General features: G+C 38.5%; 1 protein-coding gene across 1 annotated transcript in view; it reads right to left on the bottom strand.

Moving 5' to 3' along the window:
• Window positions 1–22,328, bottom strand: part of SPTLC1 (serine palmitoyltransferase long chain base subunit 1) — a 35,580-nt gene extending 13,252 nt beyond the window's left edge. Inside the window, exons 1-6 of the mRNA XM_054286772.1 lie at window positions 22,253–22,328; window positions 20,533–20,640; window positions 11,334–11,428; window positions 6,509–6,602; window positions 5,979–6,051; window positions 1,518–1,650 (exon numbers count right to left, since the gene is read on the bottom strand). Coding sequence (XP_054142747.1) covers window positions 1,518–1,650; window positions 5,979–6,051; window positions 6,509–6,602; window positions 11,334–11,428; window positions 20,533–20,640; window positions 22,253–22,315 — 566 coding nt within the window. The 5' untranslated portion in view covers window positions 22,316–22,328. The remainder of the gene's footprint in view (window positions 1–1,517; window positions 1,651–5,978; window positions 6,052–6,508; window positions 6,603–11,333; window positions 11,429–20,532; window positions 20,641–22,252) is intronic.
• Window positions 22,329–27,023: the final 4,695 nt, after the last annotated feature.

Raw genomic sequence — 27,023 nt, 5'->3', positions numbered from 1 at the left:
TCAAAGCTTCTCAATTTTATATGAATTACAGACACTAAAAGCAAGCCAGCAGGTTTTTTGTTTTGTTTTGTTTTGTTTTAAATCTACACTCATCTTTTTGCTTGTATGACACAGCAGTTTAAGCACGGCATTCCATGGACCATGTAGAATATCACAGTAATCATCCCAGAAATCTCTGACTTCTTTGCTCTGGGTCTTAGGAAAAAAGTGCAAAGATGTGCCTGTAACATTTACTGTAGTCCTCCAAATACTCAAAATGTCCATTTTAATGTCCCTTGAAAAATAATATCTCTGTATCCAAAGAACATTTTTAAGTGCTCAAACAGCAAATTTCCAACTATGCTGGGGTATGCAATTTCACAGCCGCTTAGGTGAATTAATCTTGTATAAGTGGCAACTAAACCAAACCTGTAAATGCAGTAATTTCAACTGCTTTCAAATACAGTTAGATCTTTTGTCAATGAGAAGCTGAAACAGTATGAGAAAACTAAATCCAGGGTACAGTGGCATCCTTGAGTAGTGTGTGCACAATCTGGGCACTTGTCTCAAAAACACTGATCCAGAAGATAATAAAAGACAATCAAAAAACATTATTGAATTATGAAAGAACTTCTGTAAAGAGGTCAAATAGGCTTCAAGCCTTGCACCTAGAAAAGAGAGCACCAAAGAGAGATTTTAGCAAGTACAAAAGTACCATTGTGCTGTAATTTAACCACAGCAGGCAGCTGAGCCCCACATTAACACTCACTCCCTGCTTCCAGGGGAAAAATGCATGGGGAAAATCCCTGTCTAGAAACCAAATGCATTGATAGAAATTAGTAGGTATTATATTTGAAACTGGTATTTCTTCATACTTTTGATAAATGTTCAAGCTAACCATTTGCAAGTCATCAAAACACTGAGGCTATTAAAGACCTAAGGCACTGAAAGAATCAGAGGACACAAAAAATCCATCAACTCTTACTAAATCCAAACCCTCTTCAGCACAGTAAATTGAGTATTGTTACATTGTTTCTCTCAGCTATTGAATATTCCCTGGAAAAATCATGACTAGCTATTCTTAGGTACCAGATACTGGACCTGCCAAATCATTTATTTGCTTCTGCATAGCTATTCTTATGTTATTTTATTATGCAACAATATTTATCCAACTACTCCATTGCAAATAGACATGAGAGGCTTTTCACCTCCAGCTCTTCTGGAAGAAAGGTGATAAGCCAGCAGTAGACAGAAGAAAAGCAAGTGTAACTGTATAATTTAAGAAGAAAAATAATTACTAGAATTACATTAGTATTTGAATGCACAAGTTATTTTGCTTCTTTTGCAGCTGAGTGCCCACATCTGAGCTTTCACAATGAATGCACTAACTCATTTGTAATATTTGGCACAGAAAAAATATTTGAACTTTGTACTACAAAATGTACTACTTGATCAAAACCAGCAATATTTTATATTTTTCAACAATATGTTTAGCAATCATTAAAATAAGAAGAAAACAATTAGAAAACAATACTTACACAAACACAATGTCCCCTCTCTTTGAATATGCAGGGATAGCACTGGCAATTGTTGCAAATCCATATGAGTATATAATAGCTTCCTCTGTCCTCATGAATTTTGCTAGCCGTTCTTCTAATTCTAAGTGCACATCTATGTGAGAGAAAAATCAAAAATCTATTAGATAGCTAGCTTGTTTTCACATAAAAAAATCTGTCATTACTTTTAGAAATCATCTAATTGAAGCAAACAGAACATTTATGTGCAGGAATAGTATTAAAACAAGTAACTTCCCAAATCCTGGTTGCAACCATTCCAGCTTCACTTAAACTGACAAGTCACTTCTAATTAATCACAGGTTTTGACAGATCTGAAAATATTTATCCAACATGTTTCTCTAATGTTCTTACACCAAAGTTGTTAAAATTGTGACTAGATCAAAAATGATGCAGCGTTCTTGGACTGCGACTAGAGAGCGCAGTTAATACAGTCAGGAAACAAATTATGTAATTTATAGCAATTGATGAGGTCCTGTTGGCAAACCATCAGTCCTTCCAAGCTGATGCTTCCCCTACATAAACACAGCTATCATTATAACAGAATACTGCTCTTGTCAGACTACAAGTCATAAACAATTTCCCGAACACACTGTAGCCCATTGAAAAGGTCACACCTCCAAGCCAGAGATTATTCAGCCTTAAGATACATTGACCCCATCAAACACACACCATTTCCCAAACCAATTTGGTCAAAGTGATGCATATCAAAAATTAAAATATTAAAAATTGTAATTCCACATGGTGATTGGATTGCTGCAGAAAGTTAACCACAACATTAAGTATTCTGCCTAAGCAAAATAACCTGTATCAGACAAACTGTTATTATCATTGTCTAACACTATTGCCACTATCTGCTTCTGCTAGCAATAGACAGATAATTATGCCTTTTGTCAACTGGAAATAAATAAGATCAAATGCAAACAGAGATCATTACTGTGTGATTTGAAAGACCACTCATGGCCAAGTGTTTCCTTTTTGCAATTACTGGAAGTTTACTGAAACTAAAATCAAATAAGCCATGTCAGTTATATGTACAGATTCTTCCAATAGACTGTGGGGCATAGTTATCAGTGTTGGCTCTTTCTGAGCAGACACCAACAGAAAGGGTGCAGAAAGGAAGGTTATCGTATAAATCCAAATTTTGCCATTCTAAACATATCTAGCATAATCTTTCCCCAAAAGGACACAGCTGTCTGACGTATTTATTAATTAAAGGAAAGGGTATTTATTCAAAAACAACAGCCTCCAATCACAGCAAAAACAATTTTATCCATAGCATGCAAAATATAAATCCTCAGCAATCCTTTCCTAATGTTTACCTGGGCATTAAAAAATGGACCAGAAAGAAATTGTTTTTCCCACTGCTTTTAAATTAAAACAGTTAACCACTCATTATTTGGAACTTTTCTTTTGCACTCTATTATTTTGATACACTAGATATACCAAATGTTCAGGGATATCTAGAATAGCCTTTCCTCTCCAAAGACTTCAGAAGGGAGGATACTGACTGGAATTCTCATCTTCTTTCTGACTGAGATTGCAAATAGTCCATTTACAGAATATTTACGTCTTTTTCTTGTGTCATTTCTACATGGGACTTCAGAATCAATAAACAATCTTCAATCAGGCTTCCAAACAGGTGGGATGACCTTTGATTTATTGAAAGAAAAGTCCAACAAAGATCACCAATAACAAAATTTTGAAAAAAACACATTGGCCACAAAGCATTTAAAATACGGAATATAAACAACATTCAATCCAAAGTATTTCTTTTTGAAGCCTCATCAGTAGAGAATAAAAAATTAGGGGAAATAAGAACTGAACTATTATTTTTGAGTGGTCAGCTATTGATACCAAATGAAGAAAAACGTTTTGAGGGACCACTTACACAATTTAAGTGAAAAAGATGACAAGATGACCACTGCTCAAAATTACAACTTGCATCCTTTTCACTGAGCCTTACTCAGGAACAATCACCATTACCCTAAGCAAGATCTAGGCAAAAAACAGTGGGCAAAACAAGTATTGTCAGGAAGGGCAGCTAACGAATATATTCAGGTTTGTGCTACAGAAAAGAGTTTTGCAAACCTAAGTAAATTTTGCAAAGGCAAGAATACGTAAGTTCAAAATGACATGCACTTGGCCTATCATTACATAAGGGTATGAATGCTTTGTTTAACCATGAGGTTGAAAAGTGCTAAAACAATATTAAGGTTTCATCATGATAAAATCCAAATACTATCTGACTGTCCTTTATTGCAATGATTTGCTTTAGTCTGATTACTCCGCTTCGATTGGCTTAGCCTAAACGAAACTGCAAACACCACATGAAGTACATTTGCACAGAGGGAGACAACACTGAAACAGCTTTCTGTGCAATTATGAAATGTTAATAAAGCTAATATTAATAACTGTCATGAAATGCCTGTTTAATGCCTGTTTAGTGTATGCTCACGTGGAAGTCAAAAAGAAAAGAAATGAGAATTAGGGAGATAATACCCACAAATATGCAGGTATATGTAAACATACAAATATTTCATGCTCGTTACAGGATAAAGGCACAGATACATATTTCAAGGATACAAGACAAAATAAAAAATGTCTTACAAGGGACTCACTAAATCTGTTTACCTTCAAAGTGGCACAGATATGAAGAACCAAATCTCCATTCAAAATAAATTACAACACACTATCTACATTTCAAATACAGAACTCTAATATTTGTATGAAATATCAGCTCCAAAGAGGGCATAAATCTGAGCAGTAACAACAAAAAACCATCAGTTAATTTCCATATAGGAATGTAAGAGGAAACTATGTATAGTTTTGCACAGAACATGACCCATTTACCAAAGTCCCAGTACATGAAAAAATGTGTGAAATGTTTAAGGCACACAATGATACAAAAAATGACGCAATGATGTTTCTTCTCATAGATTCATAATCCTGCCACACTAAAGTTAGGTGAAAACAGGAAGACAATTTCAGATTGAACAAGCAGAGCAAGAGTCTGTCTACCACTTTAAATGGAGCCTCCATGATTTTTTATGTAAAAGATGATACCTCAAATGGATGAGTATAATATCACTTCTTCTCTACTGATGTGAAGTAGTAATGCCATAGATTAGATTGCTTGCTTTGTGAAATGGAGCACTTACTGAAAAAATTCAGGAGCCAATGAATAGCAAAAGCCATAGTTAACACTTTACAATTAGCCCTCAAAAAAGGCAGGAAACAACCCGAAGAATCTCTCACTTATCAGAAAAAAAATTAAATTTAACCTGTCTGCTTCAAACAATTACTAGAAACAAACTAACTGAAAGACTTCATAAAATTTAAAATCAGCTTGGATTCAAAAGGTGATTATTATTCCACAAGGTTTTTTGAGCACTTCACTGTTTTGGAGGGAAGGGAAAGGCCTATGTGAATTCCAACAGACCACTGTTGAACAGTGATCACTGAGGGAATCTAGTTTCCTATAAGCTCTTTCTGTACTAATCAGTGGGCCACCAGTATACTAATTAGAAACAAATTATGGTTCCAAGCTAATGAACAATTTTTTAGATTGATATCAAGATTCAACCCTGTTCTGATAGATAGACTTATACCATATCAAATTAGGCATAGCAACTAATTGATCACTTATGGAACTAGTTTGACTAACCAAGAAAACCTCAAGCTTGTCTTGAATTCAAATCAAGGCTACAGGAAGCTAACTCTAGGAAATAATTTGAGTATAGACCCCCTCTGAATTCCATCATCTCTGGGGAGAGACTAGAAAGTTCACAAAATGCGCCGATGGTTTAAGCTTGTAACTGTGCAGCAATTAATGTATAACTCTTTGGTTTACATGCAATATTTAAAAATATAAGTGCCAGTGAAGAACTATGTCCAGAACCCATTACTTAAGAACTTGCAACTTCTTAAAAAGAACCAAAAAAACCCTTTCCTTAGTAACACCTGCACAGGTTATCAGTAGAGGAAAACTTCATCCTGGCTACAGCATTAGTCGTCAGAGAAGCAGTCACAGTAGTTATCGCAGAAATCAGACTGCCCCCTTGTGGTGCCCGTAGAAAGTTTAATTCGCGCTTACATTTACACTTCCAGTCACTGTGAATTAATAAATTCTAATAGGCTTATTTTCTCTTTCTACTATGGTTACCAGAACTAGAACGGATTATAAGCTTCGCAATTCTTTTCAAAGGCCAGCATTAGAAAGAGTAAGAAAAGAGATAAAATAATAAGAAACAAAGCCAGAAAGAATAAATGCTGCTAATCCTCAACTACAGTAAAATGTGTGTTAGAGAACAACTGTTCTTTAGAGCAACAGGAATAACTTTTTGCTTATATATTGGACTATTTTTACTGGCTTACCAAACTAGTCTGAACATCTTTAAAGGCAGATCAAAGAAAGTTACTCACCGAAAGTACCATAGAATCCTCTGGGTCCACAAGTGCCAACACCATATTTCTTCAGAGAAGCCTGGGCTGCACTCTTTGATAAGAAAAAATTACGTGAAATGTTTCTACATTAGTTTTCCTATACACTTCACACTGACAATTTGACACTAATGTACAGAGATGACTTTTTGTATCATGTAAGATGACCTGCTTCACAGAAAAGTATAATAATGTACTGAATTCTCTCTGTAACTAATTTCACCTCAAAACTACTTTAGATGACTGTTTAAGCACCACTCATTCTAATATTTAAGGACATTAAATACTAATCTAACTTGATAATCAACTAGGTGAGCAGTAAGTACACCAGATTAAACTTCAGTAAAAACAAAACTTGACGAGCACATTACAAGATTTATAATCATACTTCCTGCTTTAGCAGTATATGTTATTGATGAAGTTCAAGCTTTCAGTATTCTTTATCCAGAAATAACATACAAAGTAAAAGAGGAATAATCACACAAATAGAATAACTGGAAGGAAGAACTCACCTTAACTTTTTCATTATTCAAAAGTCCAAGGAAGTTAAATGATGCAAAGTTTATGCATTCCTTGCCATTAACAGTGATTATGTGGGTGGGGGGACTGAAAAAAAAATTACAGACCTATTGTTATGAATGGAGAGTAGTCATCTTCATAAACGGTTAATACAGGAATTCTGTTTTCAACAACAGAAGGCACACAGGTTTTTCAAGATTCCCTCTTTCTACGACTTCTATTGCAGATGCCAAACAGTATTTAAGTTCAATGTCCAGACACAAATATACTCAACAAAACCTATATTCCTGTAATTTAATAAAGAAACTGTAAATAGTTTCTTGAGATATTTAATGATTCCTTGTTGAAAACTTAATTCATAGAAAGATGACCCCTGAAGAAATACATAAAACTTCTCTTCTAAAAGCAAAGCAATATCTATATTCAAGAAGTACTAAAAATGAAAAGGATATCTCATTGCTCTTACTTCCAAATGAAAAATTAATTCAAAATCAGTGTTTTTGTCATAAAGCAACCCCAGAGTACCTATCTTCTACTGATATGGCTATTGAAATATAGGCAGTAGCTGTAAGCAGGTGAAACTATTGTATTAGCTGTCATCTCAAGTTTCAAATTCAGTTTTATCTACAACGGTTTGAGTAATTCAGGTAATCGGGAAACAGAGAAAGTCTGAAAACACACACTACTAGCAAATGAACAAGAGTATAATATACATGAAGCAAAGGGCAAAAAATTTCTGCCCTAAAAAAATTGTGATTTAGGTAAACAAAAACAAACAAAAAAATTGGAATAAGTAAAATATTAATTCCTTTAAATACAAGCATCATATCTGTGTATTGTGTTCTATAAGCAAACCTGTTTTGGCAATTATACACATCAATACATCAATACAATAAGTTAAAAATTTTCCATTAATCACTTGGAGCCTTAAGAAGTCTCAAATCTAAGCCAAATACAAACTCCTATGTCTGCCCACCTCTATACCCGTTGTCAAATATTACAGATGAGATTCCATGCTATTCCTCAGACACAGTAATTTCCATAAGCTTTTCCCGTGTGGAAAACTAGCATTGGGCAATTTTCTTCATCAAAATTAAACAGGGCCACTCTAATTTCAAATGCCTGTGCACAGCTGTTCCATATCTGGTGGCTGACAATATTTCAATGGGTACATTTGGTGTGCAGAGCAAATAACTTTTAAGTTCAAGCTATTCACTGCAAGTTAAGAAAAACTCTGAACTGCCTGAACTTCACTTTAAAAACTCCATGATCTTGTGTTATATCTGTTCACTTGACAAAATTCAGCACATGTTGCTTCAACTAAACAACTGCAAAAGTTTACTACACAGCTTTACAAAGCTTTCTACTAACACAGTGCACATTCATCTTTTGAATGCTGAACGTGTCCCCACAAAGGAGCTGTCCTGCATTACAGCAGTGCATCTTCTGCACAGTAGTAGCATGATAGAAATGCGCAGCAAACTGTCTTGGGGAACTGACTGCCATTAAAAATATACCTGGATCTGTTCCTCTGTCTAGCTCATCAATGAGCCGTACCAAAGTCTGCACACCAAAGACTGGATGTCCAAATGAGTGAAATAATTACTTTGTTTCACAGATCAGACCTGTTCACCAGAACAGACCTGTACATATATATACATTTCGTCACTAACATGAGATTCAGTATATTCCCAGCATACTATCAAATTTGGTAAATTTACAACAATTTCCCTCACAGCTCCATCTCTCAAACCTAGAAAACACACCAATATTCACCAATAACTTGGCTGTTATAAAGCTGTAGCCCTCATGAAAACTTGGCCACCCCTTTCTATCAGAATTTTACCCCAACTTCTAAAGAAACAATAACAAAAACATAAATGGAAAAGGGTATTTCAGTGAATAATTTATATAATATATAATAATACATAAAGCATTGATATTGACCGCATCATAAACTCTGCCTTACAACAAGAGTAAGTCTTTGGAAAAGGAAAACCCTGAACCCTTTACTTTTTTACCTTTGCATGTATCTCCCTTCCCCTGGTGTAACAGCGCATTAGGTATCATAGTTAGGAACAACAGTTATGAGATACTGAATGATCCAGCTTAAACAGTAAATTAAAATATCATTTCAAGCTATATTCAAAGATGATCCAGCTTAAACAGTAAACTAAAATATCATTTCAAGCTATATTCAAAGAACATGCAAGCTACTCCTTTAGAAATCTTCTAAGGACTGAGAGCATGTCCACTATTCTTGGGCCTGTCACTTAAGTGTTTCATATATTGAAAAAATCAGTCACAGAAGAAAACAAAGTTATGAAGGTACTGATGATGTGACTTCTGCTTTAAAGCAGAAGAATTAGCATGAAAATTTTTCAGATGTATTGTTCTACAAAACAGATTTACATTTTCTGAGTGAGATCTCATACAACTAAGCTATTTTGCATGGATTAGTTCTGAGAAAGGCTACCACAAGGAGTAAGTAATTTCCGAACTGCTGAAAGCTGTTGTGGGTGCCTTCTTCAGCACTGGTTCAAGATGGATCACTTTTATGATTAGGACATCTGAGGTTTTGGCTTTCCTCTTCATTTGGCAACATTACTTGACTATGCAAAAGGAGAATATGAACGCAGGGTACAAAATGCACAGCCTGCTGAGGGAGGAGAAAATTTGCCTTACACACACAGCAAGTCAAAATTTTTACTGAAATACTTCATTTTTTTGTAGTGCTTATGAGCTTTTATAATCCCCAAATATTACTGTAAACACACAGTATTTTAAAGATAAATGAGAGCTGTGAGGCAGTAGAAAGAACAGGCTGCCCAGAGAAGCTGTGGATGCTCCATCCCTGAAAGTGTTCAAGACCAGACCGGTTGGGGCTTGGAGTACCCTGGTCTAGTGGAAGGTGTCCAAATGGCAACAGTAGAAATGAGATAACCTTTAAAGGCTCCTTCAAATATAAACTGGTTTATGATTAGGATTTTTGTATATCATCACTCATTATAGACATTAAGACATGAAAAGAATTGAAAGAAGACTACCTCAATAGATAGAGTCTCCCTAAAATACTAGTAAAAAAAAAGGGGAAATGCTCTTGATCATCTTGAGATGAAATCTGAATTATTTTTCTTCCTGTATTAACTCTGAAACATGTTTTAACTTTACAGTCAAAGCTACAGTCTACAGCTGTTGAGCAACTTGTGGGGAAGTAGTCATTTGGCAGCTTAAATATTACAAGACAAATGTCAAGTTTTGCCCCTAGCCACTGTTAAGTTTAATAGCCACAACACATTAAAATTCTGTCACAACATATTTCCTAGCTATAAGCACTAGAAAGTTCTAATAATTTAAACATTTCCTGAATCACTCTAAAAGATGTATTTGTTCTATTTTTTTAAACAGTCAACACTTCCTTTAGCTCTACAGTACAGCTTGTTTCAAAATTCTGAAAAATAACAGAAGAATTGTTCACATCACAGTTAATTAAAACAGGCATCACTTTTCCATGGCACTTCTCTGTGGTAGTGGAATCATCAAAATGGACCTCACTATGACAGTAAATTATTTCAAATCATTAGTGTAAATAGAAGGATATTAAGAATTCTTACAAAGTAAAAGCTAGTGATGAGCAAATCTGAAGATTGTAAAAAGAAGCTTCAAAGCAATTTCTGAAATAATGTGATTCTTGCTTAAGTCATCAGACATTTTAAAACCCTTGTAACACAAGAAAGCAACACTGAGCCATAAATTTCCTCACAAAACAGCTTTACCAGACAGCATTTCCTATTCTGATTGTCCAAAGAAAAACAGCTTCTCATTAAGTGTGTGCTGGGCTTGGGGTAGAGTCAATTTTCTTAACAATGACTGCTGGTATGGGGCTGTGTTTTGGAGTTGTGCTGAACACAGGGTTGATAATATAGAGATGACTTTGTTATTGCTGAGTAGGGGCTTACACACAGAGCCAAGGCCTATTCTACTTTTCATACTGCCATGCTAGCAAGGAAGTTAGAGGTGTATGGGAGTTTGGGAGGAGACAGCCAGGACAAACTGACCAAAGGGTCCATCCACACGACATGCTCAGTATAGAAAATGGGGGAAAGAAGGAAGAAGGAGGGCACGTTTGGAGTGATGTCATTTGTGTTCCCAAGTAACTGTTATACATGATGGGACCCCCCTACTGTCCTGGAGATGAACACCTGCCTGCCCATGGGAAGCACTGGATGAATTCCTTGTTTAGCTTTGCTTGTTTTCATGGCTTTTGCTTTCCCTATAAAACTCTTCATCTCAATTCATGACCCTTCAAATTCTCTACCCAGTCCCACTGATGGGGGAGTGAGTGGCTGCATGGGGTTCTCCTGTTAGCTGGGGTTAAACCAAAGAAAAGTGCCAAGTGGCTACACACAAAGTTCTTTAAAGTGATTAGTGATGATGTAAAAAAGTAGTATCCACCTTTGCAGGTCTAAGTCTATGTTTTCAGGAAATATGAAACAAATTAATACAAAACAATAGAGAACCACAATGAAGGCAAAGATACAACATTCCTTTTCCCACCCCCAATACTGAAAAAAAAAAAAAAAACCAAACCAAAGACAACATTTAAACTAATAAAGATTTTCTTAGTAAATACTCTTGATAATGTTACAAACCCAAGACGTCTTCAGAGACAAATTCAGTCCTGCTCTCTCAAAGTGTAATTCATTTATTAAAGGTTTTAAGGATATGGAGATGCTTAATGAGCAATATGCTGCTGAATACGGATATCAAGTATTTGAGTGGAAATAAGTAAACAGAATTTATTTTAGTTATACTTACCCTGAAACAATGTTGTAATTGAGAGCTGGGTGATCTTTTGGCACAGGAGGTACAAGAGGCTCTGGCTGCCATTCCTCAATCAACTCTTCTTTTTCCTGATCAGGAGAAAAGAAATACTGTTTGAGAAGGGATTCCCCTAGAAAATACATTATGCATTAATAAGCAGTTGATAACAATTGTATTCAAAATAATGTATACTAGTACATGTCATCTTTCTGAGACACTTAAAATTGGTATTATCTCAGAATCTTTAAATGCAAGGCCCACAATTATGAAAACAGAAAGGGCATAAGATATAAAGAAACACAGACCAGATGTGTCTGTGTATTAAAGATCTTACACTATAACCAAGAGATGAGATGCTAACATGACATCTCTGCCAAATTTTAATCAATACTGTTCTATTCAACCTGTTAAATATGAAAATTCTCCTCTACAGTTTATGCAACTGAATATGAATTACATAAAAATTTTATATAGATTGCCTCAATTTACATTCTCAAGTCTTCAACAGTGCTGTTTCAAGAATAATGGCATAACAATATTTAGCAATGTAACAAATATGTGAGAAGGATACACTGGAGAAAAACTGTCAAATACTCAAGAAAAGGTAACAACAACTACTAAACCACATATTCTACACCTAACCATGGAGGAATACTGAGGTCACATTAATTTTCAAAGTAATACCTAAATTCAGGTTAATCTTAGAGTGGAACCATAACCATAGCCCAAGAAAGAAAATTACATCTTCACAACATTAGTGGGCATCTCTGTAAATATTATTGTCTGGGTGGAAAATAAAAAATCAAAGACATAATTTTACACCAAGGGTGCTAATCCACCACATTGCAAGCCAGCAGCTGCTACTGTGCAGTCCTCTCGCATACAAACCTTCCTGTTTCTTGTGCTAGCAGAAGCAGTTAAAAAAACAGACAAAAGCCTCATTCAGATCCAGATGAAAACTAAGTCAGCAAAAGCAGGACGGGATATATATCTAAACTAGAACCCACAAGAGTCTCAATCCCAACCTAGACTAGCTGATGCTATTGGGAAAACTCACCATGTGTTGCAGTTGCCCAGCAGTATCTCATACCTTTCCAAAAGAGCTCAAAAATATCTCTGACAATCAAAAAGCAGGACGTATGTTCATGCAGCCTTCACTCTGCTCCTGCAGTAGCTGTCAAAAGGCCCCAAATCCCTAATGTATAGTGTCTCTAGAATCAAGAGTTTTGCATTCATTTTGGAGCACAGGGTTGTTGGCTGGGGTTCTGTTTCATTTTGGTTTGGGGTTTTAGCAGGGGAGATTTATTGGGTTTTGTTTTTATTAGGCAGCAGAATAAATCAGGTGAGAAGTGGGTGCAGCCTGCCTGTCAGTTATGGAAGAATAAATAAGAAGAGCTTTATTTGACATCAAATGCCTTAGAGAGAAAGACTTCAGGCCTTTCAGGACTACGTAGTATTTCTTCTGTTTGGGACCTGAACACGGAACATTTTAATAGCTTTAAGGCGGAGCAGGCAACATAAAATTCATTTTCTTCAAAGAAAGCAGAATTAAAAGTGTGTAGGCATGTACTTAGCTTTTTTCATTAAAGTCAAATTTTTGAGCTAAGTGTGCAAAATATCATCAAACAGCTTAGCTGTTGAGGACACAAGCTCAATTAAAATACTTTTGTCAAGGAGTTTAGCAGAAAGAAAAAAAGTATGTATAGATGGACACTGCAACTACAATAAATTAGCACATTCCAATTACAGTTAAGATCTATGAACATAAAGATAATAAGCAATTCCTAATTAGTATTCCTATCCCCCACTCACATTAATTTCTAAGAAGTTTCTACTCTTCCCTTTAAAATCTTTGCTGCACACAAATTGAACAGCACAGGTTACAAGCCACAGATGAGATATAGCAACATCCTAATTTTTCTCTTCTACTGTATATTCTCTTAGAATATATAGGAGAAATGTAATTGTCCTTTCAAACAACACCATTTCATTAATTCTAGCTAACATTCGTTCTCCTCATCCATTACACAACATTTTTCTTTTTCATGGACATAGACAAACATTTGCATACTCACATCTTATGTCATCTGTTTCCATTAGCTCTTAGCAGAGATGGGGACTGGAGACATTGATGATTAAAATAAGCATTGCTCTCAATCTAAACAAGCCACCCACCACTGCTGACTAGCCGCTGCAAACCCTTTCCTCCTTCCATTCACCAAATACCTCGCTACACTGGCCTGCCCTTCTCACTGTTCATGGTAAACATGACCATCTTCCTCTCAACAAAAAGACAGGGTAGAAGCAGACTTTCATGTAGCAACCTAACATCAGAGTACTTTTATCTTTTACCTCCTAAACAGATAAAATTTCACACCAATATAATAAATAAAAGTTAATTTTCAAACATAGAGAGAAACTATCTTTTAAATTCACATTGTAATGTCCTCAATATGTATTTGATTTGCATATTTCTCCTTAGTTTATTGCACTGAAAACATTCACCTGATGAAGAGAATGAACTCAAAACTTTGTTTCCACTTTCTTGGACTGCAGTGTACGTGAACTCATCCCCCAACTTTTCCTCTTGCCCTCTTATAATTACTTTTAATTTGTATAAGCAATAAATAAAATATACATAACATTATAAATTGTATATATTTAATTTTATAGCTAATACATAAACATGAAAATATAATCTCTAAAATGCTTATAACTATATCTTATAAATTACAATACACATACCTTTTTATACGTTTGGCTTTAGGCTTTCTGGCTCTCTGAACCCTAACCATAATGGAAGCTTGGTGCAGAAGCTGAAGTCCCCACCTCCATGGGTGTCCCATATTAGAATCGTGTGGAGGCACGATGTTGGTACCTTGCTGTGATCTCCTAGGCATGGCTTTTCCAGCCCCAGTATCCCTTGGACTCTGAACTTTCTGGCTCTCTGAAGCCTAATCCTACATGTAGTAGAATCCTGAATTCATTTGTGCACATTTACACATAAAAATATCTAGAATCTGCTTTTCTAAATACACACAGATACCCACCCATACATATACAATGGCTTTGAGTGGTTGCATTCTACTGTGGATTTTACTTTTTATTTGCCATATACCTTGGGTAAGGAAAATATTAGAGTGTAAACGTATTCAACCCAAATTATTAAAAAAAGTTGCCTTGTTTACCCACGTTCTTAAGAAAAGGTAGCAATTCTGTTTATGAAAACAGTTCTTAGCTAGCATTACTGTTCTGAAACTATATCACACATGCATAATCTACATTAATATCAAAAGATTAATAAAAATTTTATTTACTGGTCCTCAAATAAGTCTTTAATTTCACAGTATTTCTAGACTCATGTTACCTAATGGGATAAACTGGCACAAATAATGGGCATGCCAGTTAGAAATTTCTTTCTTTCAAAGTATTTATGTATGCCCATACATAAGAGAAATTGTACCTACCTAGGGAGTCTCGGCTCAGAATTACTGAAAACCTTAACAAAAGCAGACTACTTCTGCAATTCCCTATAGAACAACATCTGATTAGTCTATGCTGTACCTGCAAAACAGCTCTCAAGGTCAATGTATTTCTCAGCCACACATTAAACATTTGTCTCCAATTTTCCAGCCTCCTGACTAGTATCACTCAAATAAAATGCATCCCACACTACTACTGCAATTATTAGTGGAAATTCTAAAACCAAAGAAAAAAACTATTCCTCCCATTTGCAAATGGGAAGATGTGACTCTCAGTTAGTATACTTCAGAGACTTTGAGAGAAAAGCTCAGTAACATCACCATTTATTGCAAAGTGAAAGACAAACAGACCTGTAGGGCAACCTTCCTTTCACACATAGCTAAATGCTGCCATGCAAACTTCTACAGCCCACTCCAGTCCTCATTGTCACTTTGTCACTTCCTACACATTTTACTTTGTGTGAAAGCCCATATGAATCTATGTCTAGCACCCTGTATAGCCATAGACTTATTTATGTTTCCTAAAACACTGAACTATCAGGAACTTACAGTATCAAAGAAGCACTCCACCTTTTTAGTTAAATATTGAAGTGAAGGGAGAAACGACCATCCTGGTAATGCATCAAACTCCAACTGTATTGATCAATCAATCACCTTAAATAACAGTACTAACGAACTTCATGAATATTCTGTAATCCAGATTTATGATAGGCTAACAAAGAAACTTCTAACCACTCCCTTTGTTTTAGAATACCTACAATTGTTTATTAAAAACAGAAACCAGTGTTCCCAAAACTTCTACATCTGTTCTCAGGATGGCAGGCCTTCCCAGAGACGGTGTTCTGCTTGTTATGGGAAGACAGCCTGAGAACTCCATTGTTTATAAAGTGATGCCTGAGAGAGTCTAATTGTTTATACAAATCAGAAGGCTGAGAACTGTTGGAAACTGCTTTACTTTTCCCCTATACTTTTCTCTCAATTGTATGTCTCATGGCCTTTTCTTTAAGTCATTCTCCGACAGTTAAAGATTTGGGAGATAATGTTTTCTAAAAGAAGCAGTAGGAATACTTACAAACTCTATTACCAAAGCTTAAGAGTTGGCCAGTTGAAAGGTGATTTCTGTACTGGATTTCACAGTACTCTTGCTACACATTTAACTGAGCCTAGAATCCACCATCAGGGTGGATTTCTTCATGATTTTAGAAGCATGACTCCTAAGTGCACTAGGTTGCACAATATATAATTTCCTTCTTGTTCCCCAGGACTGACTTGTCCTAACAGACCACTAAGACAGCTGTGCAGTAATTGTATTCTTTACTATTTATTACGTGGAGCCAGCTCTGCTCTGGCAGCATTCCCAACAATAACTCACAAAGAAACTTCCAGTACCATTACATGACTGGCTGGCACAAAAGTAGTGTGTGCTCTACCACCTGAGCAGGCATGTCTCCAGTGGCTGTGCCTGAGTAAACTGGTATTTCTTTCTGGTGTGGTAAAAACTGGACACCACAGCATGACTCAAACTAGAAGGAGACAGAAAGCAAACCAGTAGCAGTCTCCTTGCTGAACAGCTGGCATGTTTCTACATGTAGATGAACACACACACAGAAGTCTGGCTGTATGGGATCCCGTATTGTATGAACCAGACTGGACTGGGTCTGGCTGTGATGGAGGGAATTTCCTTCATAGCAGCTCACACAGTGCAGCGGCCAAAACAATGTTGGTAAAAGACTAAAGTTGTATTTCTTGCTGAACAGCCTTTGCACAGTCCACACTCTCTTCCCACAGTGAACAGAGTGGTGCATGCCTGACAGATTGTGAAAGAACAAAATCAGGTTTGTACTAATGAAAAATAGATTTCATACTGTATGATGTCACACAGCAATAAAAAGGAGAAGAGAGGCTTTAAGGAATTTAGTCACCTTTTGTTTGGGAACTGTCTGATATTGGTCCACCCACTGGAGGTGGTGAGTGGGACATTACTTGTCTTGTTTTGTGTCTTCTTACACTTTCCTTTGCTTATTAAATAATTCTACATTCATTCACAAATTTTCTTGCTTTTACTCTTCCTTTGCTTTGTGAGCAGCATTCAAGCCCACTGGGGTTAATCCACAACACAGACTAGTGCAGATATAGTGCCAATTAGGTGCAGATTTTTCATTACATTTAAGGAGAAGGCATGTCTCTCTCTATGTTCACAGTTATTCCCCTACACTAAATACATGAGCTCTCTTCACAAACACTGTAGATGAAGAAATGGAATCATTCTGTGACTCTGATATATCAGTTTGCTTAATTCCTTCAACTGTAGAAGACGTATTCACACTATTCACACTACTGCATTTATGCTTACTTTCACTGAACCTGTAGACAAGACTTTCCCTTCCAAACACAGTTCTTCCTAAAGCAACCACTACTTCCATCTTCAAAGATCAGTGATAGAGTCAGCTACTCTAACTTGCACTGTCTTCAGAGCTAGCCAACTTGAACACAGGATCAGAACAAAGAGCATTTCACCCATGCTATTTTTTTTTTTTTTTTTTGCCATCAAGATAAAGGTAACAAGCCAGTGGTGTCTAACAGTCAAATCCTTCACTGCAATACAGGTCACAGCACTCTGTAACTTTTTGCGTCTGTAATCTGCAGTGTGAATCAATGTATCTAGACTATATACAAGGTAATTCTTGATGCCCGGCTGCATTTTACTAGTATTCACATTCCTTTTCACCCTTTAACCTCAGAAAAGTTTTTATAAATCTCAACAAAATGATCACAACAGTAACATATTTGCATGCTTCTATTTTTCAGAAAGCCTGTTAACAGCTGTCCTTACAGAGAATTTTAATACTAATACTATGGATAAATGTCATCCTGCAAAAGTAAGGTTATTTAAGCTTAAGCCATTTCCACATTTTTCCTCCTGACACCTTTCTAAACCCTTTCTTCCACTGTAACAGACTGGCTACATGTGCAGTCTCCCAATTGTTTACTGCCCTCAGTTAAACAGACACAGAAAAATTTTCTTCCCCACACAGCACTATTAGAGATTTGTTTGCGTTCTTTCCTCAGCTTCAGCAAAATGGTCAGTCATGAATTAAGATGATGACCTGCAACTGCATGATAAAATCCAAGAAGCATATAGAGATATATGAGCCAATTTCTTACTTTGTAAGGAAAAGACAGGTTTCATCTTTTTGGGGTCACCAATTATCCTAGAGTTGCAAAGAGCCTTTTCCTGCCTTCTACTGAAGAGAGAATGACTCTTAAAACCAAAAAAAAGTATCCTCCAAAATACTGGAAATTAATACTATCTGATGCACAAAAACTCTAGTAGATGAACTATACTAGTTTCTGGATGGACAATCTGGGCCTACATTAAGGCAGCAGCATGTCTTCCTAGATGATATGAGCACTCAGTGTTTCACCACACTGGAGCTCCCTTTGTGTTCATTCCTCCTCTGTATTCTTATCACAGATGGCAAACTTCAAGTATCCCATGATCAATTCAAACTCTTCCATGCACAAAACTGAACCAGCCATTGTTGATTCCTACTTAGGTCAATTCCTGCCTCCAGTTGTAGAAGCATTTGGGTTGGAAAGGACATAAAGCCCATTTAATTCCAATATCCTTGCCATTGGTAGGGACAATTTCCACTAGACCAGGTTGCTCAGAGCCCCATGCAATTCAGCTTTAAGCACCTTTCAAGGACAGGGCACCCAACACTTATTCGGGCAATCTGTGCCAGTGCCCCACCATGCCCACAGTAAAGAATTCCTTCCCAGTATCTAATCTAAACCTGTCACTTTGAAGTCATTCCCCCTTGTACTGTCACTACATACTCCTGTAAATAGTGTCCCTCTGTCTTTCCTGTAGGTCCCCTCAGGAGCTGGAAGGCTGCACTTAGGTCACCCCTAAGCCTTCTCTTTTTCAGGCTATCAATCCCAAATAATTCTCTCAGCATTTTCTCATAATAGAGGTGCTTCATCCCTCTCATCATCTTGGTGGCCTCCTCTGGACTAACTCCAACAGATCCATGCCCTTCATGTGCTGGGAACCCCAGAGCTGGATGCAGGTTCCAGGTGGGCTCTCCCCAGAGCAGAGCAGAGCAGAGGGGCAGAATCCCCTCCCTGCCCTGCTGCCCACGCTGCTCTGGATGCAGCCCAGGACACGTTTGGCTCTCTGGGCTGGGAGTGCCCATGGCTGGGTCATGTCCAGCCTCTCACCCACCAGCACCCCCAAGTCCTTCTCACAGAGCTGCTCTGCATCTGCTCATCCCCAGCCTGTGCTGATACCAGAGGTTGCTCTGACCCAGGTGCAGCACCTTGCACTTTGCCTTGTTAAACCTCATGAAACTCCCATGGACCCACTTTTTCTCTTGTTCCTTTGAGTGTGTCAGCCATAGCACTTAGCTTGGTGTCATGTGCAAAACTGCTGAGGGTGCACTTGATCCCATCATCTAAGCCATTAATTAAGACATTCAATTAATTAAGATATTAATTGAGATATTAAATAACGGTGATGCCAGTACAGATTCCTGAGGGACACCACCTGTCACTGATGTCCATTGGGACTCAGAGACAACGGCTGCTACCCTTTGGGTGAGACGGTTGAACCGCTTTCATATCCACCTGCCGTCACATCGATTTCTCTCCAATTTAGGGAGAAGGATGTCAAGGGGGACCATGTCAAAGGCTTTACACAAATCCAAGTAAATGACACCTGTCCACCTTCCCTTGTTCACCAATGGAGTCACACCATCACAGAAAGGCTACTAGGTTGGTCAGACAGGACTTCCCCTTGGTGAAGCCATGCCGGCTGTCTCAATAAATACCTGGTGAAATATTCTTCAGAACCCTCTAACCTCGTTTAATAAGTGCTCCCCAAATGAGGACACTGCCTGCAGTTTTGCTCACAATTATAGACTTGTGCCTACAGTCCTTGCATCATCCTGTTCATTGATGAATTACACTAAGTGCAAATCCTTAATGCGCATCATTAGTGAGAATAAGATCAAAAAGCATGCAAACACATGATATAGATAGGAATTGCATATACCCATAAACATCTTTCACAAACTTTCTGTAGAATCATGAAGAAATTTCAGTATTTCATCCTATTTATAAGGGATATCACTACTCTGAAACTAGTCCAGGGATGTCTTCAAAACAAACTATATTCATTTGTGATAGTTACAGCCAGAAGTCAAGAAGAAATTCCAGTCTTCACAACTATGGCCTTTTTATTTTCTCGGGATGACATTGCAAAAGAAGAAAACTGCTGCTAAACTACAAATTTTGTGGAACCCACTGTAGACTCTCAGAGTTATTACTCATAGACACTACATATACAGCTGGAGCATTTTCCTAACATCTACAATTTTACAGTTCATTTTGCTTGGTGGGCATTTTTAACATAGCTCTTACATTTTTAAAATAAAGCCCTCCATTGAGTATAGCTAATGACAGCTTTTCATAGCTTAACAGTCATTGTCATATCAGTTTTCTTATTTCTCGGACTCTCAAACACAGTGCTACTTTAAAAGCACAAATTGACACATTTAAGCAACAAGCAGTTCCCAAGTCCAAAGTAAGCTTACCCTTGGAAGTTAAGAAAAAAAAGCAGGACCATTTATAATGCAGCATTGGTTCAACACCTAATACAACAATTGATACAAACTGTTTCTCTAAAGAGAAATATTTTTTTATCATACCTTAAGTGTTAGATCAGATCGCTCTTGAAGTTTATATGTCTTGGAGAAAAGAAGTCTGATTATCCATAGTATTAGAATGCCTTCTAAAATGAGATGGTAAGCTGGAGCCTGAAAATAAAAGTACAAAAATTAGGCTAGAGAGAATTTTATTTGAAGTAGACACAATACAACCATTTTGTCCCTACTAGCATACCCAGATAAAACCCAAAGCTGATCATCAGCTGATATATTTCTAAATCAGTAAAAATTTTAACTATATGAAAGTGGAATGTTTTTCAGCTATTACTTGTAGCTATTAGTTTAAGTTTGAACGGATTTAGTCTGTTGCTCAAGGCCATTAAGTCATACAGGTTGCACCAGCCAGCACCTTTGAAGACAGGCAGCCTTCAAAGCAAGCAGAAGTATCCTGAGAGCCTGAAAGTCTGTGTGATCCATACAAAGCCACTTCAAATCTCCATTTCTGTAACCTACAGTCCACCAGCAGGGACAGCCAGTATTTACAAGGAAAGACAATTCTGTTCTTATAGGCAGCTTCAGTCAGTTTTACAGGTACTTTGATCAGGTTTAAAACAACTGAGCTCAAATAGTTTTGTCCTTATGTCCTTTACTCTCTTGTGTGGACACAAAGTCTGGGAACACACAAAGCAAACCAGAGTTGATACAAGTTAAAGTTATCCTCTTTCAGTGCTTGGGGGACAAAAACCAGTGTGCTCTGGCAGCACAGCTAGTTTGAAGTAGATGTGAAGATTAATGATGAGTTTAGTTATTCCATTTCAGAAAGGCTCCTGTCTATTATTTTTAAGTCACTAAAAGTGCACACGAACGAGCACACTCCTTCTTCAAGTCAGGGGAATTGCTCCCACACATCAACATTTTTGGAGGTATCTGACCTGCCAACAAAGCAGAACTCACCATACATCCAGAAACTGAAGTAAATTGGATGCAAGCTTTTAAAACCTGTAAAGAGTCCTATGGCATATTAAACAGCAAATAACAAATGCTACCTATTGCAGAGTACGTTTCTGTTTATTAAACACATTAAGAATACATACACAACACGTACGACAGGACATCTAAAGAACACACATTATACTCCCACTGAAGTCTCTGTGCTTTTCAGTGCCTACAATTATCCTAGATTCAGTGCACTAGAGCGTGCTACCTGCTCCATTAGCCAAGCACTTCTATATTTGGACTGCAAATCTTGCACACATCCTTTAAAAGTTACCACCCTTTGAAAAAAGGAAGGGACACAAAAACACCGCCTATCATCAGGACATCCTTTTTAACATCACGAAACAAAGCCTGGGTACAAACACGCACAGCTGATGTTTTCCAGGAGGGAACTCAAGCCCAAACATTTAAACGCCGTTTCTTCCTTTGCAAACGACATTTCTAAGTTACAAACCTTGACCCCAGTAAAATCCTGTGAACCTTAAGGCTTCATGCTCTGCTACACGCCCTAAATGTCGTTTTATAAAACTGGAGAAACAAGACGTGCGTGTATATTTTCAATATACAGCCGTGGCGCACTCATACATACCCACGATTCAGCGAGCGCAGCCCGACCCCGCAGCACCGACCCGCACCCAGCTCCCGATTCACCACCCAGCACCGCTCACCGCCGCCGTTCCCGGGGCAGCTCCGGCGGCACCTCCCCGCTCCCTGCGTCCCAAGCCACCCTCAGGCCGCCCCGTTCGGGGCGCCTGCCCGGCCGCACCTCGTAGAAGGCCTGGACCATCTCCACCAGCACCCACTGCTGCCCCACGCCCGCCGCCGCCATAGCCGCGCCGCCGCTTCCGCCTCTCCGCCCACGCGCGCCGGCGCGGGCCCAGCGCGGCACAGAACGCCCCCTTGCGGGCGGCGCGGCCCCGGCTGCCCTCAGGGGAGCGGCGCCTGTGGGCTCCGTGCGCGGCCTTCCCCTGCGCGTCCCGGCCCCCCCGCGGAGAGCTTCGTCAGGGAGCGAGGCGACACTGGGAAGATCAGAGAATCACTGGCTCTCAGAGTCGGTCAGGTTGGAAGGGGCCACAGCCGGTCATCTGGTTCAACCTCCCTGTTCAAGCTGAGCCATCCCAGAGCGTGGGGTTGTGTCCAGACAGTTCTTGGATCTCTCCCGTAAGGGCGGCTCCACAACTTCTTTGTGCAGCCTGTTCCAGTGCACAGTAAAGTTTTCATGTCCAGGTGGAAATTCCTGTGTTACAGTTTCCACCCATTGCCTCCTGTCCTGTTGCTCAGCGCCTCTGAGAACAGCCTGACTCCATTCTCTTTCTGTCACCCTCTTTAAACACTTATATACATAGATGCACCCTTCAGTGTTGACTAATCGAAATTAGCTACAAATTGGACTTGCCTAAGAAGATGAACATGGATATATTAATATGTACTTCCTTACCACATTTCAAGCCTGGTTGAACTTGCTGGAGTTAGCTTGGTGCTGCTTCCTCCACACACACAGGCTTCCTCAGCCCCACGCTGCCCTAGATGCAATGGGGCAAGGGGCACATCCTGTGCTTTTGTGTCTCATCCACAAATATTACGCTTGACACCTCCGTATCTGTAACTGGTGAATTCATCGCTGGAAGGAACAATTGCTCAGATACTTGGCTAATGAAAGGAGCAGCAAAAGTAAAACCTGAGTATAGTGGAAATAATGGGTAAGTTCAAATAAAAGCAGAAATTACTGCATTAAGAGTCTTGCCAAAGTGAGTGGCCCTAAAAGCCAAAGACTGCTGGGGAGAGATAAATGCCATGAAGAAAAAGAGTAGTGTTGAACTCTCCCCACAGATGCAGCTGGGTGGGGGGAGATGAGTAAGTCACTGTGCATAGCTGTGCAGCACCTGAGCAACTGGCTAAAAGTCAGTGGAGAAAAGGGGAAACTGGAAAGAAGACTGCTTAGGAAGTGAGGTAGCTGTTAAAGGCAATGTTTGAGAATGGTTTCTGTGGAGTTATACAACTGTGGAGTGTCTCTGATGGTCATCTTGGACAACACAATGAAAGCACACCCCTTGGGTTTTCACTCACAAGCCTTCACCGTGGTTGGGTGAGAGAAACCTGGGGCAACAATTAATGAAACAGTTGATAGCAAAAACCTTGTGGCTGTTGCTAAGTACCGGCAAACAGTAGCTTTCAATTTTAGAGTAGTGGATAGTTAAAATCAGTGGACTTCACTTTCATACTGCTTGAAATGCATAGTAGTTAATCTCCCTGAGTTTCTGAGCTTAATTATATACTTGTCAAATTCCAATCTCTGCACAATAAAGAGAAATATATGGTTTGAATCTATCTGAAAAGTCAAGGGAGACAATAACTATGTCTTTTGGCTTTTAGCTGCATGAAGACTTGTCTTCGCTGTTTAATACTTCTGTGGCCATTGTGTCATGCTGGAGTCTTGGACTCTTGGGAGATGGCTGCTGCTACCAGCCTCAAAAAATGTGTCTGGTATGCAGTCCCAAATTGCCCCCAGAAGAGTGGGCCACATGCGTTGTCTTGGTGGGCAGCAGATTGAGTCACATCTCTGTTCTCATCAGATTCTGACTTTCAGTATTTGACATATATATGTACCATTGGGAGAATAAGAAATTGGTATGTGAAACGCTGGATAAATTGTTTCCAGCATGAAATGCAGTGACGTTAGTAACATATTAACCAGTAATTCTTCTGGCAGTGGATTTAGAGGTTCTGGTCGGGATTATCATAGTGCTGGGTCACTCATAATAGTGAGCCTATCCCTATTGCTCAGCAGTTTCATTGTTTCAACACAGTGCCTCTGCTGCTAATTGCTTTAGGCTGCTTTTGTTCTGACAGTAATAAAGCGAGGGAGGTAAAGGGATAAGTCCTTCACAATGGCAGTTTATGACAGAAAGAAAGGGGAGAGGAAAAATATCTCTGAAATTAAAGACCTGATGAAAGCTATTGAGATAGTGCCCTATAAGAATTCCTGGTCTGTGTGTTTCAAATTCTGTATTCCCTCCATATTGTCCATTTGCACAGTGTTTCTAAACCACTCTTATCCTGGATCTTCCTCACCAACCCACTCATTTCTCACATGCTGCTTTGAATCCCCAACTCAGTTCCCCTGGGTCAACACTGGAATTCCAGCTATCTGCTGTAGTTCTCTGGTCACTCCAGAAACTGAAAAATAGGACTTAATATGGCTAAGGATTTTTTTTTTTTTTCCGATCACAGATGTAGCCAGTGCCAGTTATTTTTCTGTCCTCTTTGCTCTAATAGTTCTTCCTCTGGCTTCTTCATTTTTGCTTTGTCAAGTAAGACATACACAGTCAGAGCTTCTATTGGTCTGGTATCAGCTGAGAAGGGGAGAATGGCATTGGGAAGTGGCACATAACTGTGAAGGGATGGTGGTACTTGCTGCCATCTTAATTGTGTTGCTGTGTTGGAGATATGTGTATGGTAGGCAGAGAAATGTAGGAACAGGTGGAAGAAGTTCCTGAGGGTCATTTACTTCTCCCCTGCCTTCTCCAACCACACACACAGAAGGGGGATGATGGTGTTGGAGATTAAGGACATAAAGGGAGTGTTTGCTGCTATTCTGACACATTCTAGGTGATGAAAGCTTAGTTTAGATTATTGTGGTTTTAGTGTGCTTAGTTGTAACATGTTGGCTTTGTGACTACCCTGAAAAAATTATAAAAAAATAATAAAAAGAAAGTGTTGGGAAAGCAATCCCAAAATGGCAAGGGGAATAGCAGGATAATACTAGTTAGTCTTTTTTAGTCTTTGTAACTTGATGCTCCACTGAGATGATGCTGGCAGCAAGCACAGAAAACTTTCTAAGTCAGTTGAAAGCTGTTGGTTAAGCCAGAAGCTGTGTCCCAACTCCTAATGGGAAGGCCAAAGATGTTGCAAGAGTACTGTGCAAGTACCAAGAAGAACTGGAATATCAGGTTCTGTCGCTTACCCAATATGTGGAGGAGCAATTGTGCACAAGGCAAGCAGAGCACAGGATAAACTTTGTGTTATCTAAATCTATTGCATCTTGGAAATGTGCTTAATCCAAGTTCTATAGTGAATTAGCTCTGAATTAATTATTAAATTAGAAAGCAGAAACCTGTCTCAGGTCTGCATGGGAAACATCTGGAGATCTCAACCTTTAACAACCTGTGTAAGAATAAGAGCACCTAATGGTCAAAGCACTGGTGCATTCTAGCTGCTCTCAAGTCTTTCATGGCACCTTGAACCTTGTAGTGACTAAGTGGCATAGAGTGGAACTGCTGTAATGTTTTCCTGACGTACCATAAGGACCAAATTTAACCTCAACTGTTTGGACTTAATGACTACCGGAACCATGTAAGAATGACCAGAATCTTCCTTTTAAGGGATTTTCAGCCAAAGGTGGACCTTTGCAATGAAAAGCTCACTTGTCAGAGAGATGGATATAGGCATACCAGTCTGCCTCCTGTCTACACGTCTTTTCAATGCTTGTTCTCCATGTGGGCTTGGCAGCACTGGAATAAGCATTAAAATTTCCAGTACGTGGTTGAACTAACCATCTTAAATGGAATTTACACTAGGTAGGCCTAGTTCTGTGATAACTAAAGAAAACTTGTATTAGGAATTTGTAAGAGCTGTGGGGACCATTGACAGAACATACACAATTTAAATAAGAGTGTTTGCCTTGCAGAGAACCAGTTACCTTATGTGGTGTTGCACTATTTCTGTTGCAGAATTAGATTTTGTATCCTGTGTGGTTAGATCTTACATATCTCTCATTCAAAACTTCAGATTTATTCAGGTTGGTATTTGCAGCCAGAACTTCCACCTGGGTTGGTTGTCCCTGCTGCAGAACACACTAGATGTGTGACTCGTTTGTTTCTCTCTCTCACCTCAATGTGCAACTGAACTGCTGTCCACTCTCTACTTCAAAACCTTAGTCCAAACAGCACATTTTTTAGTCCAAATTGTGCAGTCTAACCTCTTCTATTTTAGCAACATAAGCATTGTATTAACAGAACATTTGAAATTTGTGTTCTCTTCTTCTTGTCCCACTTTTGCTTATAGTGAATTGACTAATTGCTGTTTTTCTTAGCACATTTGAATTAGAAACATAGCAGACATTATAAGCAGACTTGTACTCAAAATCATTTTGATGGAGTTAAAACAGATTGACCATAATGAAGTCAAGATCACCACAGGAAGAGTAATTCAGCCAAAATAAGTAATGCAGCATGTTTTGAAATGCTGTCAATCTCATCACATACAAAATGTCCAAAATGACTAGATTCAATATGCAGAGTGATAAGTAATAACATCATGTGTCGGCATGAGACTGGGTTTTTCTAGGCTGAAAAGTAATTTTCATATGCTATTTCTAAGTGGTATAATGGACTAATCATATAGGAATTTTGGGTAACACATGCAAGATGCACTGTAGGGAAGATAGAGCTTGAGACCTCCAAGATGAGAAATGAAACCACAGTTGGCATAAATTCTAACTGTCAGTAGGGTGTCCAACAGAAGTTCATGAGGTTTGG

Source organism: Melozone crissalis, unplaced genomic scaffold (assembly GCF_028551555.1).
Source record: "Melozone crissalis strain CALT ecotype California unplaced genomic scaffold, PUWL_Pcris_2 ptg000005l_1, whole genome shotgun sequence".
NCBI classification, from domain to species: Eukaryota; Metazoa; Chordata; class Aves; order Passeriformes; family Passerellidae; genus Melozone; species Melozone crissalis.
Note: the sequence above shows the minus strand (reverse complement) of the source record. Positions and strands in the feature narration are given on the sequence as shown.